This window comes from Desmodus rotundus, chromosome 3 (genome assembly GCF_022682495.2).
Source record: "Desmodus rotundus isolate HL8 chromosome 3, HLdesRot8A.1, whole genome shotgun sequence".
NCBI lineage: Eukaryota > Metazoa > Chordata > Mammalia > Chiroptera > Phyllostomidae > Desmodus > Desmodus rotundus.
The window spans coordinates 170,357,438-170,376,778 of NC_071389.1; the positions used below are offsets into that span (position 1 = coordinate 170,357,438).

General features: G+C 33.2%; 1 protein-coding gene across 14 annotated transcripts in view; it reads left to right on the top strand.

The window, feature by feature from the left end:
- Positions 1-19,341, top strand: part of C2CD5 (C2 calcium dependent domain containing 5) — an 87,860-nt gene that overhangs the window by 36,212 nt on the left and 32,307 nt on the right. For all 14 annotated transcript variants that reach the window (XM_045184165.3, XM_024575570.4, XM_045184168.3 and 11 more), the window contains 3 exons: positions 1,935-2,043; positions 13,652-13,766; positions 16,297-16,392. In XM_045184165.3, coding sequence (XP_045040100.2) covers positions 1,935-2,043; positions 13,652-13,766; positions 16,297-16,392 — 320 coding nt within the window. The remainder of the gene's footprint in view (positions 1-1,934; positions 2,044-13,651; positions 13,767-16,296; positions 16,393-19,341) is intronic.

Genomic DNA, 19,341 nt, shown 5'->3' on the forward strand with positions numbered 1-19,341 from the left:
TTCTCAGTTTTAGAAGGAAAAACTGCTTCCCCCTTAACTCACAAAACTTTTATTTTCAGTATCTCTTATCCAGAATATTTAAAATATTTAAATATAAAGAGTAAACATAATGAGTTTTTTATACTATGCCTTATTATTATGAGGAAATTAAAAACTTTATCTTAAAATTGAAAAAAAATTAAAGATTTAATTTATTAGGTGAAATACTCAAGTTTCTGGTAACATAAGCTTACCTTGACATTTCTCACTTAAAACATATCTTTAAAAAGTTCAGGTGTCTTATTAACCAATGTCAATCCAATAAATTTAATTTTTTTAAAAAAGAAATCTTTCTTAAAAAAATTTCAGTTGGCAATAAAGAGGCACTTTGACCAAATATAGTACACTTATGTATAATTCCCCTCTGTCTTCTCCCTGGTCTTCCTTTTTCTCTATCATCTGGGCTAAACCTACCCACTTCCATAGACTGGTTTTTTACTATTCTTTTACATAGCCTTGGTTTTCTTGCCCTTATTGATTTAAAGACTAATTTTAAATTCTATCTGAATTAATTTATAATTCTATACACACACACACATTTTATACTGTATCTTCACTGGGTACCGAGGTGTGCCAGACTTTTTGCCTTTGTGCTGAATGACTCCAAGTTGCTATGCTTTGTGGATTGTGCTTTGGTGAATTTGTATTCTCTGTGCTTTAAGTTCATATTCTCCATTCAGTAATCTTGCTGCTTTTATGTACTTGTTTCTAGTTGTATTTCATAACTCTTTTATCGTCCAGTTTTTATTTGCTGCATTTAATGTTCTGTGGTCTAGAAAAAAATACTGATAGATTTTAGAGTGTGTCCCTAAAATTACATATTTATAATTGCTATATGCCATATTATGAATATGACCTGTGGGGACCTCTTATGAATAAAGTTCTTAAACTTTAGTACTTGGAATTATAACAGTTCCTTTTATTGTTGAGAGCCCTGTTTTGCTTATTTTCCAATTCTCAATTAGTTTCTGAATAGCTGAGGCTACTGGGCTGGTGACTGATTTCTGGTTAAGTGACGTACATTAATCTTGGTGGCAGACAAGTCAGATATTTAGTTTCCCTGACCCACATGCAATTTGTATAATGTGAGACACTTCTATATTTGGGTAGCTACAGGAGCTCCCCTTTCTTCCTGGGTACTATTTCAATGAATTTCCTTTCTCTACCACTTTTCTCTTCCATGTTTTTGTCTCTAAATTGATGAGATTGATGTCCTTGAGAGAGAAGGGAAGAATAAGGCTTTGAAGAACAAGTGGAATTGTATTGTCTGCCTTGCAGGCATCTACTGTACTTACCTTCTCCTTTTCCTCAATACACTTTTTGAACTTATATTTTCTCCTGCTGCCCTGGTATTGATAGAGTAAATAATCTCACATAGTGATTCCCTGTGCACCTCAACTTGATAATCTGTCCTATCTTCACCTTCCTATGTATTACTTAACCCACGCACTCACCCTCTCACTCCCTTTCCCTTAGTCTCACATTCTATTAGATGTCTATCCCCAGGCCTTCAGAGCCTTTACCAGTAGCCTGGAGTTGGATGTGTCTGTGAAGTCTGTCCCACTAAGAAGTAGATATGGGGTAGAAGGGCAGGGGGATCCCCTCGTCTCATTTCTGAGGAAGGAAAAGTGTAACTCTTCCTCAAATTGGAACTCTGAAAACATTTTTCTCACTGAGAATTGATAAAAAGAGTGCTTGGATTGCATATAACATGATATATATGGGAAAATGGATTCAGAAGTCTGCAAACATCCAAAGAAACTTAATTACAAAGCATGTGTAATGTATAATTGGTAAGGGGTGGAATTTGTTTCTTTATGACAAAGTTTTTAATAAGTAAATGTTTTGTACTTCACACATGGTCAGTTATACTCTTCCATCATTCTTTCTACTAGGAATTTCCATTTTTTACCTTGACGGCATTTCCTCTTGGATTTCTTGTGCATGTTGGGGGCGTTGTTAGTGCGCGCTCTGTGAAGCTTTTGGATCGTATCCACAATCCTGGTATGTTCTTTAAAACTTCATTTTCAATGTTTCTTTTATTTAAATTATGATTTAAAATTAATTTCATAATGTTTTTTTAAGCCAAACCTATCTGAAAAAGAAATGAAAAAGAGAGTATAAACTGACACACGTAACTTTAAAATATTTGAATAATATTAATGAAAAATAATCAAACTAACTAGAAATGTAATTTGGTTACTTTTTAATGCAGAATGAAAATACAAATCTTGATTCACTTCTGGCCAAGGTATCTCTTTGAGGGAATCATTAAGTAACGTTTGAATCAGCTGTTTTCTTTGACCCAGGCAGATACAATTTAACCATTGTGACCATTAGCCTAAGATGTTAATTCTTTTCACTAGCAGTAACTCTGTATAGATTATTAGAGTTATTTCTTTATTCCTAAAAGAAGTATTCTTTTAAAGTGTAATTGTAAACATTATGTAGCGTGCCTAAGAAGTAAAAAGCAAACCAAACAACTAAAAAATACAACTGTCTGGTTCCTTGGGTTCTTGTGTGTAGCTATTTGTTCTTTATAACTGAAAAAATAAGAACAGTAGCTCACTTCTTTAAACATGGGACCATGATTATAAAAGAAGGCAAGCATTGAAGTTCTAGTTAATTTCAGGCCCTTGGATTAGAAATGGTTTGGTGACTTTTCTAAATCTAAAATAAGCGTGATAGAATGGTAGGAACTCTTCACGCAGAATGTGTTCTTGCCTCTCTCTGAGGAGATGCCCAGTCGTTTGCCCAAGTCATTTAATATTTTAATGGCATACCTTAAATCTGAAGTTACAGTAATATTCTTATTTGGCATATATACATACATATTTTTGAAAAACTTAAATTGTTACTTTCAGTAACCTCTTCCTGGGGCTTTACCAACAAGCTGTAAAAAGAGTGAAATGCTTTGAAATTATATATGCCAGACATTGCAGGTAATGATTTTGAGGATATGTAACATCACTATTGTTTTAAATTTTAAAAAATGATCTGTGCCATATGGTTTGACGTCATCTGAGTTAATTACAGAGAAACAATGGGATTTTTTAGACTCTGAAGAAGATTTCAGAAAAGCAATACTAGCTAGGATTATTTACAAAAGCTCTTAAGCTAAGTGAAGACATCTTTTCAGCATCAGTCTGCTTTTTCTTCTGTGATTTATTATTTTTTCCCGTTTCTTATTTTTCTTGTCAATTTCAGATCTTTCATGTGGCATTTGTAAGTTCTGTAGTAATTGAAGGCAAATTTAGACTGATGCCAGTTTAATGTATTGAGCCCTTGAAGACTATGCAAGGTTTATATCTTTGTGTTTAGGAACTTGAATATTTGGAAAGTGCACGGAAATTCTGGGTTAACATACCTAACATTACTTAGGTGACTCAAGGCTAGTTTCTGGTGTTTCTATGGGACACTGACTGAAATAATTTGATAGAAGGCACCCTCTGATATAATAACTTCAAAAAATGATTTGAGGAATATACTCAATTATTAGTAATGTCTTTTATTGACTGAAAACATTTTTATTGTTGCTTCCATGCACTCTGAGTAAGCTGTAGAGTCTGGAGAACAACTGAAGTTTACTAAAATAAGTTTAAATAGAGAGCTATATTTTTTAAATCATATTACTTTATACAAAAAACTCTTTTGTGGGGTTTATCTTACTTGCCAGTTTATTGTAGCTGTGTAAGAAATGTAAGAGTCCAGGTGCAGGAAGAAAATAGGAACCCTTATTAAGAATACGTTTTGTGTATTGTAATTACCAGCTTATCTATTCTCTTCCTTTCATTCCCTTTCAGATTATTTTTTGAACTCACATATAGAAATTCTTAGTTAATAATGGACTATTTCCCAAACAATTATGGGCATATACATATAAATGCTTTTAATGGTATATAAGTTATATTTTAATTTTGTTTTATTTTCAGTTAAATACATATCAATTGTATATTCTAATGGTTCCAGTAGTAGTTTGACATAAATATCACATTCTTCAGATTGTTTATTTATTATGCTTTAAAAAGGAACATTTTCTTAAAAACACTTACTATTCTTCAGGCTCCTTAAATAATTATTTATGAAAACATTTCAATTTGTTGAAAAAAGTTGAATGTTAAAACAGAACTCTAGATTGGCACCTACCATAATGATGATGTATTAATTTTATGACACTGAGTTACTCTGCTGAGTTTCTGCTGAGAGAAGCTTAGGGAAGATTGAGATCCATGTGCTAATGGTAAAAGTGCTGTATTTGCACTCTCAAATGAATCTTGTAGCTATTTTTTTTTTTTGGACTAATGAGTATGGGAAATTTGCATTTTACACTCAGTGTAGAAGGGAAAAAAATCCCATCTTAAAACCATTGCCACCTGCTAATTCTATGGATTATTTTGGAGTTACTTCTTTTAGAATTTTATCCTTTGTTAAATAGTTAGCAAACAGGATCATCCAACAAAGGAAAGAATGAGGTGGTTTTAAAAGTCAAGGTAATTTTCTTAAATGAGTAAACTTTAGTCAATGTTAGATTATGATAGCATGCTCCTTCTTCTCTTTCTATTTCTACTTCTTATTAACTCTGCTGTCTGTGTCTTTCCAGTTCCTGTCGAGTGGTGTCAATTTTGTTCTTGTTTGTAGTGTGTTTTGTTTTTTCCTACTATTCTGCACCTAAAACTGATCTACTAATTTGCTGTTTTGAACTCAGCCTTTGTCGGAATTATGGGTAACACAAGATCTTACAAACTGCTAGACTGGAATAGTTTCAATTCAGGTATTTTAATGGTCATTCAGTACTACATACGCTGACAAAAATTATGGCAGCTCAGTGAAGTTTTTAGAAATGTTCTAGAATAAATAGGTTTAATGTCAATTCAGTTATATAGATATATTCTTTAATACATCTATTCTAACTCTCATAACTTCCATGGAAATGCAAATAAAAATGTGTTAACTGAAATGAATTAATCAAAACTATAGAAATACCATAAATTATGAATGACTTTTGTTAGGTGATCAACTTTCAGAATGATAATTTTAAATTATATTATGTTTTGGACAGTTTTTCATATTAGAAAAATGGGATAAGCATTACCTTTATGATTAAGGAAATATTGTTAAATATAAGTATTAAATGACTAGCTTGATATCTTAAAGTATACTTAAACTTCAATTTAGTTTTGAATATAATGTGTTTAGTGTTCTGTAAATACTATAAATATGTAACTATTAGGATTTGTATTTATAATTCTAAAAATGTTCCAAAATTTGGTAAGAATGAATTTTGGAGAGATTAGCAGCTTTCATAAGCTTATTCTCATTCTCCTTCCACATGAAAGTATACGTTTTCTTGTTAAGTATTTTTACGTATGAATATTGTTTGTAGTTTTTAAAGAAACTAAACTAAGATAACTTTACAGCTGATGATGTGCTTTAGAGTCAAAGCCAGTCAATTTTCCTTTTTGATAAAAGCATGTTCTGTTAATAATTTTTATGTCATTTATATGTAAGATTCAATTAAATAACAGAATCATCTTGATTCAGTATCAGAAGATGTTATTTGGCCTAAAGAATCTTTTTGGTTCTTTGTGTCAGAAAATGTATCTTTTTACAGAAAAACAAAAACAAATGAGCACAGGCTCAGCATTTTAGATAATATCCCATAATCTTTTCAATATTATAAACTGTTTTTGTCCTTAGGAGTCCAGGATGTAAGCTCCGATGTAAGTAATGCATGTTTGACTATGAAGTAGCTCATGTTCACCTTGCAGATTTACCCAAAGGCAGACTAGTCCACAACCTGCCAGGTCCAGCTTCGCAGACTTACACTGACATTAATTGGTAAATCCTTAAGGAAATTACCTTCTGTTGGCTATCCAAGTTTTTGCCAGTGTGTTCTCACATTGATTAGAGTTAAAATAACCACTTGTAATGTAGTGTTATATACTTATTTTTAGTAAGGAATTAAAAATACCCTGCTGCAGAGCTATACCCTGCTGGATTCACTTAATATACAAGAATATATTGTTTAAACCTTAGGCAGATTATGTACAGGAGGAAGAGAAAAGGCTTATATAAGAAAAGAACATTGAGAGCAGATTAACCATTAATAATTTAAAGAGCTGAAACCTCATCAGGGTAAAGATGTTTAGCGTGAGATGTGTGTGTTAGCTGATGGAACAGTGTGGAAAGTGGAAAAGGCAAAAGATAAATCTCATAGACAAAATAGAGACTTTGTCCCATGTAAGCAGAATTACAGAATTTGGCAAGGAGAAACACGGTTGAGGAAGCAGTATATCTTGCCATCATTTAAAGTCAAGTCAGGTTGTAAGTCTATGAAAGGAAAAAGATGGATATTAAAAGATAGAAAAAGAGAGTATTAAAAGAACATTTAAAATGACTGCCAGTTTAATTTTCTCTTAGTTGTATGTTTTTGATTGAGGTTTTGGAGTCTTTATAGTGACAGTTGGTAGATATTCAAACATCAGGCTGATTTTAATATTAGTTTAGGAAAAATGACTTGTTACTTCTGAAAAAAAGTGACATATACATTTGGTAAATGTATTAAATTCTTTGTATTCTCTGTAATTAGGTAATATTGCTGTCCTGTACTACCACAGAGAATCAAGAATTGACCATGTCAGTGAGAAAACTAATTGTTGATATAGTTTTAATGCTTAAAATGGTTCACCCATACTGTATTTTCTGGATTCTCTGATACCATGTAATATATGATGTATCATCAATTTAATAATAGGCTTCCAAGAGAAAAGAGAAACACTATCATCTTAAATATGTTTATTAATTTCATATTAACTTCATATGAAATTATTTGAGCTACCCCTCATAGATCTCCGATCAGAGTATATTCTGAATTTGAAGCTCAGCCGGATGAAAGAATGGCGTAGACTGCTAGGCTTGATATGGCTAGCACGAACAGTACGCTAAGGTTTGTATTATTAGTGGGTGAGGCCTTAGACATTCTTACTTCACAAATGTTAAAGCATGGGAAGATACAGGAAGACATTTTATAGTATACAGCAGTATTTCCTGAAATTCAACCTGTCATGCCAGCTGCCATGCAGCTCGTTAGACCATAGGTATGCAGAGATGCCAGGGCCCAAAAGATGCGTAAGTGGTTTACTGTGTGGTCTGGAGCGATCCAAGATACAGTGTTAAAGAGGACGGCGTGATTAATTCTGTGCCAAGGAAGCTTATAGAGGTGGTAATTCTTGAGCTCAGATTTTGAAGGATGTATAGGAGACTCATGTATATTTGTGTGTTAGACCGTGTATTTGGAGATATTGTTAATGTATATTTTTTAATGTAGTTCTGAAACTTCCAGCATTTGCAAAATAGTATCTTAGCCAGTACTCATTTGATGATGTGACTTACTTCATTCTTAATTTTTTTGCCATTGAGTACAAAATGTCTTTGTTAGTTGAGGATTTTTTTTTTTCTGTTCTCTTTTCTCCTGCTTTGTTATCTTAGTTTGTGTTAACGAAAGTGATAGAAAATATGTTTTTAGAGCAAGAGGAAGGGAACTAAATATCTGAGAATTTATTTTAAAAGTATTACCTTTTCTTATCTTTCTTTTTATTCTTCTGGCCTGGTAACAGATTTGGGGAAAGACCAGATGAATCTTGCTGCTAGGAAGAAAGATAGAGCACTTGCAGATCTTGTGTGTGACATTCCAGAAAGGGGGTTCCATAGGAGTAAGACAGGAGCCAATGTCACATTTGTGTTAGATGATTGGCTGTAGGATGGAGACAGGATTTAAAGGCAGCAAGACTAGAGACACGGAAACCAGTTAGCAGACTGCAGGAGCTCTGGCCAGCTAAGTGACCTAGGATTTGGTAGTGGTAGGAGAGCTAAAGTTTATAGCCCACTTCCTGTGTGCCAGGTACTCTTCCTCATTCAATCCTCAAAGCACAATCCTGAAGTAGGCAGTTTTCCCATTTTGTAGATGTGCAAAACAAAACATAGCAATTTCTCCAAGGTAGGATGCAAAGTGGCTGAACCACGCATGAACCTGACTCCTCTGGCTTTGGTGCTTATGCTCTTAACTGTAAATTTCCAAAATATTTAGGATGTAAAATCAGCAAGACTCGATAATCAATAGAACGTGGCGAGTGAAACAGGACGTTGGCAAGCTTTAGCTGAGAGTGAGAGAAAGATAGATCATGATTATCCTGCTCTCACGTCTTTTTGAAAGTCGCGTTGTAAAAAGTACTTTGAGTAAATTTTAATAGTCTTAGTTCGTTGTTTCTCAAATGGTTATGATCTCTTTTTCTTTCTTTCTTCTGAGTTTACCACTAAAAGTATTTCTGAGTTGCTCACACAAATAACTTTAATTAATAATAGTGTTTGTGTAGTTGAGGAAAATTTGTTATTCTTTCTTTGTGTGGAATGAAAGTCAGTTTAGCTACCACTTTTAGGAAGTGACAGGAAATATAAGCTAATATGTAATGTTGTTTGAAAAGTATTGTGAGTCAGGTGATGGTTAAGGAAATATTTATAGAATATACATATCAGTCTGATCATCCTAAGCCTTTTTTTTTTCTTTACAATTTTAAATAAAAGCCTTTTATTCAGTGGATATTCACAGAGTGCCTGCCATGTCTTAAGCACAGTGGCGGAGACTGGGAACACCATTCTTCAGCCAGGCAGACATCCTGTTTACACACTTACTCTAGGCTACTTTTTATGCTGTTTTTCTTTGTGTGTGTGTGTGTGTGTGTGTGTGTGTTAGTTAAATGGAGATGGGCTTTCTTGGAACTTCAGTTCTACTGATAATCTCAGCAATCATTCTTTCTACTGTACCTGAGAGGTACACATAAGCAGATGTGCAAAGTAAGCCTAAAGTAGTTAAGCAGCTTTTAGTTTTTAGCATTTTAATAAGGTTTTTAGGGAGTAGGTACATACAAGGTGGGACAAAAGTAGGCTTACAGTTGTTCATATGGAAAATAATATAATAATTAATATATAATAATACAAGAATAAACTTGGTGTTTTGTGTACTTACAACTATAAACCTACTTTTGCTCTACCTTCTAGAAGTCAAGAAGGCGTAAATAAAGCATGTATGCTATGTGAACTTTTATTCATATATAAAGTAACATACAAATGTATACATAATCTCTATATAATGTAAGTTGATATTTATATATATCCATTTTTTACTGTCTATAAAAAATCAGATATATCATCTCCTTAATTGTGAAATTTTACTCTTTATATGTATAAATGCAACTGGATATTCATTGCATTATTATAATGTGAATGTAAATGTAATGTATAATTTTCTCTTTCTATATGTAATGTAACTGGCCTTTATATATGAAGGATTTAATTTCAATTAAGGAGAAGATCACATATCTGACTTGTTTTACAAATAGTAAAGAACTCCAGTTTTGTCCAACATGGATTATATCCCAGCTACCTCCTGACAGCCCAAATTACTACATCTTGATGTTTGTTCTGAATTTGTACATCACTCCTACTATAATGAGACTCTTCTTCCTGGTCTGGTAGTAAATCCCCACCCAGTTTGAGGTTGTATACTCCCTTGAACCTGAACTCTTTTACTTCCTGTTTCATTAGGGGAAATTTATCTTCAAAGATTGTTTTGGGTTAGAATGTTACTTTCAGGCATTTGAAAATGCAGCATTTTATGCTGTCCATTAATGAGGTAGAATATAATTGTATGAGAAACCTTGATTTGATCCTACCTAACAGTTTATCTCCTCTTGTTCATTTAAAAATTAGGCTGAATAACTGTCCATTTCCTTTATTCTTTCAACCAGATGAAAAGATTCTTAAGGAAAGAGGTATTCTCTTCCAGAGCTATGTAAAAATAGAATTAAGTTTAACACTTCCGGTAGTCAGTAATTCTTAGCTGCAAGTGTGTGGTCGCCTAAAATCCCAAAGGGATTGAGTTTTATAAAGGCATATTGTGTTGAATTCACTTTTTTACTTTCTGAGATATAAACTATTACTGTTACTTTAGGAATCTTTACCAGTTTCACCTGCACTTCAGAAACAAGATAAAATGCTAAAAAGATGGCAAGATATCAAGCTATGGCTATGCTCTAGAAAAGTAACAGCAGCAAAATGAACTAATTATGATGTCAACCCAAGTGTGCAGCCATTACTTTTAAAAGAAGTATCAGTGAGGTATTAATGCAGAGCTGGCGCATGCCTACAGTTAAAAGGATATATTAAAAGATTTGTGATATTATCTATGAAGTTTTGACTCATAAGAAAAACATAAAATAGTATGAAATATAATTTGTGTAATAAATAAACTTCATTATTTCCTAATTTAATATCTTTATAATTATAAATAATTTTGTAGATTATTGGGAGGAGCATGGTATTTAAAAGAAGGTATGTTTTTCTTAACATCTTTGAAATGTTACCAGTTGTGACCCTCACATCTCAGCTGTATATCCTCCACGTGGCTAAATTGTATTCAGTTTTATGTATGGCATGTAGAGTTGCCATATGTTTTAAGCCAGAGTCTTTGTTTTGCCTTTTATGTAAGTATGGTAGATCTTCAATTTTGACTTATGTAGGATGAATGAAACAATTCAAATTCACTAGTGTTTTTCCTACAAGAATATAGTTGGCAGTTTATAAAGCTTTCAAAATTTTAATGTAGGGGTTAAATACTATGATATTTTTTAATTTTTAGTTGTAATAAGTTAGGCTGAATCATAATTACTACTTCAGTATTCTCTGGCCCATCTCTGGCATAAATATGATATAGGTGTTAAAGATAAATTGACTTTTTCTTTAATACAAAATAAATTGATTAATCTTAATTTTATTTTAATTAAACAAACCCTAAATTTAATAGCCAAAAAATTTATCCTCTGGCTTTCTGCTCACAGTTGTAGATAATTATTGTTAATCCAATTACCAGTTTGTGATTAAGTGCTCCTTACTGTATGCTTGCCTTGCTTTCACCTAGAATCCAGGGCCATTACTTTCTGTAACCATTTCAGTGAGCTGCCATAGTTTTCAGTCTGTACTGTCACCTGATCCAAGCATGCGCCAAAATATCCACTGTTTCTGGCTCCTGTCTGCTGAATCTGCTTTGCAAAACCCTTCGTTCTTTGAGCTTTTGCTTTAGCCAAAAATCAAATTTAAGACATTCTTTGGAGTGTGGACATATGCCATTTGCTTTCCTAGCTCCCATGTTATGTAACTCGTTAGCTTTTATTAAACTTGTAAATAATTACAACAATGGCATCCTCATGTGCAACTGTGTGGCTCGTGTGTCAAAATAGAGGCTGCTTGTGAACTTGTCAGAAGAATATGAATGCTCCACTTGTGCTGCATTCAGCTTTTTTTTTTTTTTAAATCAGCCACTTATTCTTTCATAGTGTTTGGTTTAATTATCTGATTATTTCTGTGTGTTATACCAAGGTAAGTTTGATGTAAATGCGCTTTGTATTCTATGTGATTATATGTATCTCGTAGTAATTATTATTACATACTTTTCCCTTTAGACATGCTGGCCATTTCTAAATAAGTATATCTTGAACTTAAAATAACTGACTTCCTCTACTTTTTATTAATTTAAAAAATGTTATGGATTACTTCTTGTAAAATTCATTCTTAAAACAGAAAAGCTACTGTATTACTTGTGGCACAGATGTAGACACACCTAATGTGAAAAAAATCTATTTTTATAAAAACATAGTGTGTAATTATTTGTCTTATCAAATAATAGTTTAAACTTGCAGAAAGATTTTAAAAAGTAAATAGCAGGACCTGCTAGTGCACTTAAGAAAAGTTATACTATTTATTTTATATAGTTTTTATATTAGAAAAATTATTTTATATAGAAAAATAATTATTTTCTGAACAGAAATGTTTTTATTATATCTGTTTTCAAAGAGTAAATAATTTGATTGATTGAACAACTTCTTGAGTTTTTAAATTTATCTTAGAATGTAAAAATTCCATGTTAGGAAAGGATGATGTTAAATAGATGTCCAAATTGGTCTGGAAACATGTATGTCTTAAAAGAAAAAGAATGGATTTGAAGGCATATTTGTGTTGTTAATGTCAGCATTTCAGTTAGAAATATGAAGAAATTCTTTAACATAATAGTGTATGTGCAAAGTAGGACCCAATTTTCTCACACATTTTTAAATTTATCAATATCGATCGCTAACACCATATGGTAGTCTTTTCTATTTCTCGTCCTTCTTTATTTTATCTCAAACTTTGATCTTTTTCTCAGTTTCCTGAAGTCTGCATTTTTTCTTTTCTTCTGAAAGAAAGTTTCAGGGTAGGTCTGTCTTGGATCCAAAATTTTAATTCAAGATCTGGCTGGCATCATTCATAGTTCTGGCCTTTACCTCCTCACTTCTCCCTTTTGCTGATCTCCTTCCTCCCTGTGGAGGAAACAAAATTACATCATAGGAATGTGAGCCATACTAAGCCCTTTAAGCTTTCTTTACTTTGCTGTCTTCAGTATTTCACTAGTGAGTATAATTCTACTTATTCTTATTTTGTGAACATATTTGGAAATGGATATATAGTGAAATTCAAAAAAGAAACTTTGGGGATTGTTTTATTTTCAGTTTAAAGAATGCTTTAATATGTGGAAAATTTACAGTAAGAGTTTAGCATCCTATTTCAAGTTGGTTAAGTTTTTTCAATTTCAAATTGTTCCCAAACGGAATTGTCCACAAAAAGAAACAAACCAGGATATGCTGATTATAGGCTGTTTCTGTTTTTAGCATCTATGTACATAAAAAGTTACTATAATTTGCAGCTGCTGTTCACAGTAGTTTGCAGCTAAGTGCAAGTGATTAGGAAGTACGTGTGACAGATGCTCCATTTATAATGCGCCATTACAAGGCAATATTGGATTCCTCTATTGTAATAAAATGTAATTTTGTAAGTCTAAGGCATTTTCTTAATTACAGAGCCATACATGGAATTACAGTATTCTATCTCAAATTTGTCCCTATATACATTAACCAAATTGTTTGTATTAATCTTTTAAAAGTATTTGTTTTCTTTATTTTGAATTGGCTACTTCCTTTATACCTTGTCACTTTGTTTTAGGACCCACATCTCTGGAAGGATGGCTACAGATGGCTTTCTCTTTTTTTAACATTGACAAATCTTTGCCTTGGAAAGAACCGAGAATATAGTGGGTTATAAAAAATAGGTACCAGGAAATGAGATCTGAATTTAAATTAAATTTATGGGTATGATGCATAACATGTTCTCTTACTGAGGTGAGATGTAGGATATCCTCTTAGTTTAAGATTAGAATCTGGAAAGTCTGGGTCTACATTTTAAGTTGTGTCTAATAAAATACATCTCTATAGATGTCCCTTAGAGTAATAAAGCAGATAGAAGTAGGTGGTTTATTTTCTAGCAATCAAGTTTAAAATGTTAAACTTTTAGAAAAGTAGCATTAAATTAAAATGTTAAACTTTTCAGAAGTAGGATTATAAATATGTGAAGTTTTAAAATGTGTTATAGAACAGTACCTTTCTGCATTCCAGAATATGTTTTAAACATTTCTTGTTCATATAGACAATGTGCTATTGAGTAGTAAACCGATTTAAAATTTATTTTTCAGATGAACCAGAAACTCGAGATGCGTGGTGGGCAGAAATCAGACAAGAAATAAAATCACATGCTAAAGCATTAGGCTGTCATGCTGTAGTGGGCTACAGCGAATCAACTAGCATCTGGTAATGATAATGACAACTTGCTTTTCTAGATGCTGCAATTTAGATTGTCATCTGAAAGAGGAAATGCTTTATGCAAATATAGAGAGAATTCGTGGAGTGATCGAGGATCATGGGCTTTAGAGTACACCAGACTGAGGCTCATATGCCATTTGTGCCACTGAATTGCTGTGAACTTTGAGAATTTACTCGACTCCTAGCCTCAGCTTATACATTGAAGGAGAATATGACATTGGCACATAGCAAGTATTTACTCTAGGCGGATTTTATTCCAGTTTGTGACTCCGCTAACTTCTTTCTCTGGGATCTTTGAAACTCTTGACCTATTGTAAATGAACTGCCTTGTGTCTTTCAAGCTCTTCTCTAAACTCTTTCTGTCTTCATCTGCTGTTACTTAACTTTCTCCTGCTGATGACTCATCCCTCCTAACTCTGCCAAGTAATGAACGGAATTCCATGCTCTTAGTTCTCAAAACCTTTTTTTGCTACCTTTCATTTGAACAACCTCTTCTCCTTTAAAGTCCATGCCATTCCACAGTTCAGACTGTTATACCTCCAAAATGTTCTTCTTCCTTTCCTAATGCCTTCTCTGCCATCTCCTCCAGTTAAATGTGAGCATCTCCCTTCTATCACCATGGCACTGTACTTTGCCATTCTTAAGTCCTCTATCCCCACTGACTTTCAACCACACTTTGTACCTCATTATCACTCAAAACTGTTGGCTCTTAAAATTTTGAAATTATAAGATTTCATTCTTAGATCACTACTTAGTGTTTTTCCATCATAGCATTTGCTTACGTACACCTGGTTTGTTTGGGCCTTTATCTTAACCAAGGGTTTTCCTAGTTCCTTACTCAGGTTCTGACTTTACCTACTGCCTGCCATTCTTGTACCCTATTGTCAGCTCCTTCAAAGGTTTATCAGAGATATCATCCAGAGACTGTTTGACCTTCTGCTCTTTTATTTTCCACCTTCTGTTCTTAGATAATTCTTGCTGCCAGCTATTACCTGGATAATTCTCTTGCACTTGTGGTGGTCATTATTGTTAGAGAAAAATGATTAGGCTGTAGTAAATGTGGACATTACAGAGCCCTGCCTGTTTCATCCATGTGTTATCCTCTTGAACTGTTCTATTTTCAATGTAGTTGTTCTCCTCTTGTTAAACTGCTAACTTTATTATGCTTCTCCTGCCTTACTGCCCAATATGTAGTCTTGCTTCATTCATGTATTTAGTGTCACACACTGTCAAGCCTTAGGGATATGGTTTTAAAAGACATAGTTCTTGCCATCAGATTCACTCACGTTCTACTGGAGAATTAAGATGAGTATACATTTTATGATAGAGATTTCCCAAGATGTGTTGGGATCCCAGAAGGTTGGAGATTAAAGGTGGAATTGAAAGAAAGTGTTAATGAAGTAACTGAAGCTTGAACTGAATCTAATGGGATGCGTATGAATTATATAAATAAAGAGAAGAGGCATAGGGAGAGGGCTCAATGCTAGAAGAATAGCACGTGGAAAATGCTAGAAGTGTAGATTCAGTGTGGCTGGAGAGAGATTACAGATGCAAGATCTATAGACAGGAGTCCAGTTAATTTACCTAGAAGTTTGAATTTATCTCACACAGATTCCTGTTTTCCTCTAGACCTCAAAAAAATTTTGTATTAAATCCCATCTTTACTAATTCTGTTCTAAACCTTCCAACCTACTATTACTGGGTTAAACTCTTTGAAATGCACTTCTGCTCTTGTAGCTCCTTGACTCAGTGCCTGCTAGGGACTCCAGGTTATTTCTTCTGACATTCTCAGTACCCATGTAAACATTTTAAAATCTGGCCTCTCTACTCACGTGACCATTTCTTTCATGTCCTCTTAGGCTTCCAGTCCATTTACGCTTTGTTTCCAGCCTTTCATCCCTAGGCTGCTACTTTTCTCATTTACTTTGTTATTTCATTCAATAATTGGGTTGCTTATTTACTTTTATGGCTTTCAAATTGGGTAATATGTAATAAAGACTTCCAAATTATTCTTTTGAATATCAATTTTTGCATATATATAAAATGACATATATTTTAGATATTATTTGTTTCAGATACCTTTTTGTTATTTTTGTTAAGCCTTAGCATTATAGATATTTGCATAGTTTACTTTTAGGATAACTTAAATAAAATTCAATATGCATTTAAAGAGGATTTTAGTATGTTTTAATGAGTTATTAACCTGATTCGGCAATGTAGTTTGTTATTACTTTAATTTCCAGTCTTTATCAGTTCTACCATAACTTAAAGGAATCTATTGTCATTAATATTGTTCTTTATCTTTTATGATTTTTAAGTAATAAAGAATTCTTGCCCTCTTCATTGTAATAACATTACCTTCTATTTTCTCTCCTAGGTTAGGAGGTAATCCTGTGATATTACTAATATTTAGTAGAGTCAAACCTGAATTTAAATGGTCACCCTTGTAATCATTTTCCAGACTTGGCCTGAAAATGTTAACTTGTTTGTTTGTTTGTTTGTTTGTTTTCTCTTATAGTGAAGAGGTCTGCATTTTATCTGCATCCGGCACGGCAGCTGTACTGAACCCTAGATTTCTGCAGGACGGCACCTTGGAGACCTGTTTGGAACAGAGGTTGTCACGGCAGCCTGGCCTATTTTACATAAGGGCAGAGAAGAGAGAAGTTGACTTTTTTCTCTCAGAGCTGGGATAGGTCTTTTCTCTGAGGGTGTGTTACAGTGGTACAGTGTAGAATTCAGGACCAGGCACTTTGCTGATTTTTACCTAACTCACAGCAGAGAGAAGTATTGGGATCTGCACTCTGACACATTATAATTTCTAGTATCTTGATAAGTGACATGTATGACTACCAGTTGAAGAATTTCAAGGAGATATTGTTTTGTTAGTTACTTTATAGAAATATTTTCTTTATTTGATTTTTTCTTTTATTTTTTAAATTAAAAATATTTTTATTGTATTTTTCCATTACCATTTATGTCTTACCTCCAAAGCAGAAAAAGGTCATGAAACGGTTTTCATAAAGAAAATCTTCATTATAAAACAATCAAAATACCATATTATACCAAAATTATGTATAAAGCTTCATGGAAAGTGACGTATATCTTTAATATATGTAAAAGAGAAAGTGAAGGCATTAGGTAAAATGAGATTACTTTCTGGTTTATTTGATTGTCGGTTCCTTTTATCTGTGAGTTCCATAAATGTCAGAAATGCTTTCTGTAAGCAGATGAATTACCAAATATATATGTAAGAAAACAGTTTGGCAACAGAGTCTACTTGGATAATATAAATTTTAATTAGCTTTTACTCTACAGTACATGTATTTGCTTTTCAAATTTTTTTTCCAGTATTAATATACTGGGTGGCAAAAGTAGGTTTCCAGTTGTGAGTACATGAAACACAGAGGTTTGTTTTTTTTTTTTTAAGTTTTCTGTATTTTTTAAAAGATTTTATTTATTTATTTTTAGAGAGGGGAAGGGAAGGAGAGAGGCATTGAAACATCAATGTGTGGTTGCCTCTCACGTGCCCCACACTGGGGACCTGGCCCCACAATCCAGGCACGTGCCCTGACTGGGAATCGAACCACCGACCCTTTGGTTTGCAGACCCATGCTCAATCCACTGAGTTACAACAGCCAGGGCAACATACAGTTTTTTTCTTAATACTAAATTTATTGAGGTGGTATTGGTTAATAGGGTCATACAGGTTTCAAGTGTACATGGATACATCACGCTATGATACGTGATTTATATGGCCATCAGTATGTGAAAAGATGTTCAGCTTCACATAGCTATTAGGGAAATGCAAATCAGAGTTTATTCTTATATTATTATTTATTAATTATTGTATTTTCTATATGAACAACTCTAAACCTATTTTTGCTGCATCCTGTATTAGTATGTATTAAGGAAGAAAGCAAAAAAAAAAAATCCTCTACGGGATCAAGTTTAGTACAAATTTTCAAGTCTCTATATAACAAAGAAGGATATTCTAGCACTGGTAGGCAAACGGAATACCTTGGGCAATGTCTTTTTTTTTTTGTCAAAAATGGATTTTGACCCTAATATATTCCAGAGCATTGAAAGTTACCATAAACAGGAAAATGAAAGTGGGATATTTGAAGTATATTAAACACTTGGAATGTTCTATAGAGAAACAGATTTTGCCAGTGAGTTCTCCCAGTGCCACATTATAGTTCTCCCACATGTCAGTAGATTTCATTCTTGAGTAGATAGAAACCTGATTTAACAAATGACCTTTCCTATGCAGGTAGTTTATTTCAATATTGTGGCTTGGATGGATGCAGTGAATTCTCTTGTATGGTAGCCCATGTCCTTTTATCTGCTATAAAATGATTAGTGCTTAGGGAAAATTTGAAAGACATAGAAGAGTAGAAAGAAGAAAGAATTCCCTGTGATCTCAATATTCAGAGACAGAGAAGTATTGGGATCTGCTTTTGTACATGCTTTCATAAATGTTAATACTTTTATTTTTTTGCCTTATGATGTTGCATCATTTATGTTCGAATTTCTGTGAGGTGTTTAATTAAAGATTGCCTTAGTTTATATCTTTATGGTCACCTCTTGCAACACAAGGGCTTGAATTCAAGCTTTTGGCACAATAATTAGAGGTCTGCATAGTACTTAGTGTGACTGAGCAAGTTACTTAGTATCTCAGGTTGGTTTCAGGCCGAGTGGAACTAGTGTGTGTGGTTGGCTGGTGGGCATTCCATTGGTGTGGGGTGGCCTGTGTGTTTACCTATAGCTTTCTCACTTACTCTTCAAAAAAATTAAAAGAGCCTTTGTAGGTATTCTTATTCCCATTTTATAGAGGAGTCTCAGAGAGGTTAACTAACTTGTTCAGGGCCACGGTTTCACTCAGATATGTCTGATTTCCCCGTTACTTCTAAGGTACCAGAATGCTGTGCCAGTAATAAAAGAATAATATCTGGGAATGATTAATTTGATTTAGAGGGTTATTGTGAAAATTCAGTGACATAAAGTATACAAAAAATCTGCAGAAAGCTTGACTCCTAGTAGATATAGTATGAGTTTCCTTCCCTTTTAAAATTTGTCTACTTGCCAAATTTCAACTTCTAAAGGTTGCTTCAGGTTACGGAGAACTGAGAACCCACATCTTTCCAGAGCCCTGGAGGATAGGGCTCGGTGACAGTCTAGGATTCTCCATGGAGCTCTCTGTTTCCATATCCATTCTCCTGATTTCCTCAGATTTAATGAGTGAAAAGACACTTAATCATTCTAAAATGAATTCTTAAACAACATATTACAACAAATATTTTACCATGAGTGGGAAGGTTGTGGGTCGTTCATTTATGATTTATGTATGATATATATGTTTATGAAACAGGTATTCTGACTTGTTAAAAACAGTCATTGGACATTAGAAATTTTGAAGTGTGCCTACTTTTGACTTACTTTCTTCTTTAAATTTGTTTTTAACCATAATTTTTAATAGTGTTTAAGTTTTCTGACTAAAAATGTTTTTATTAGAAATTTAAAAATTATGTCTGTGTTACATCTGTCATACAGTAAGAAAATGTCA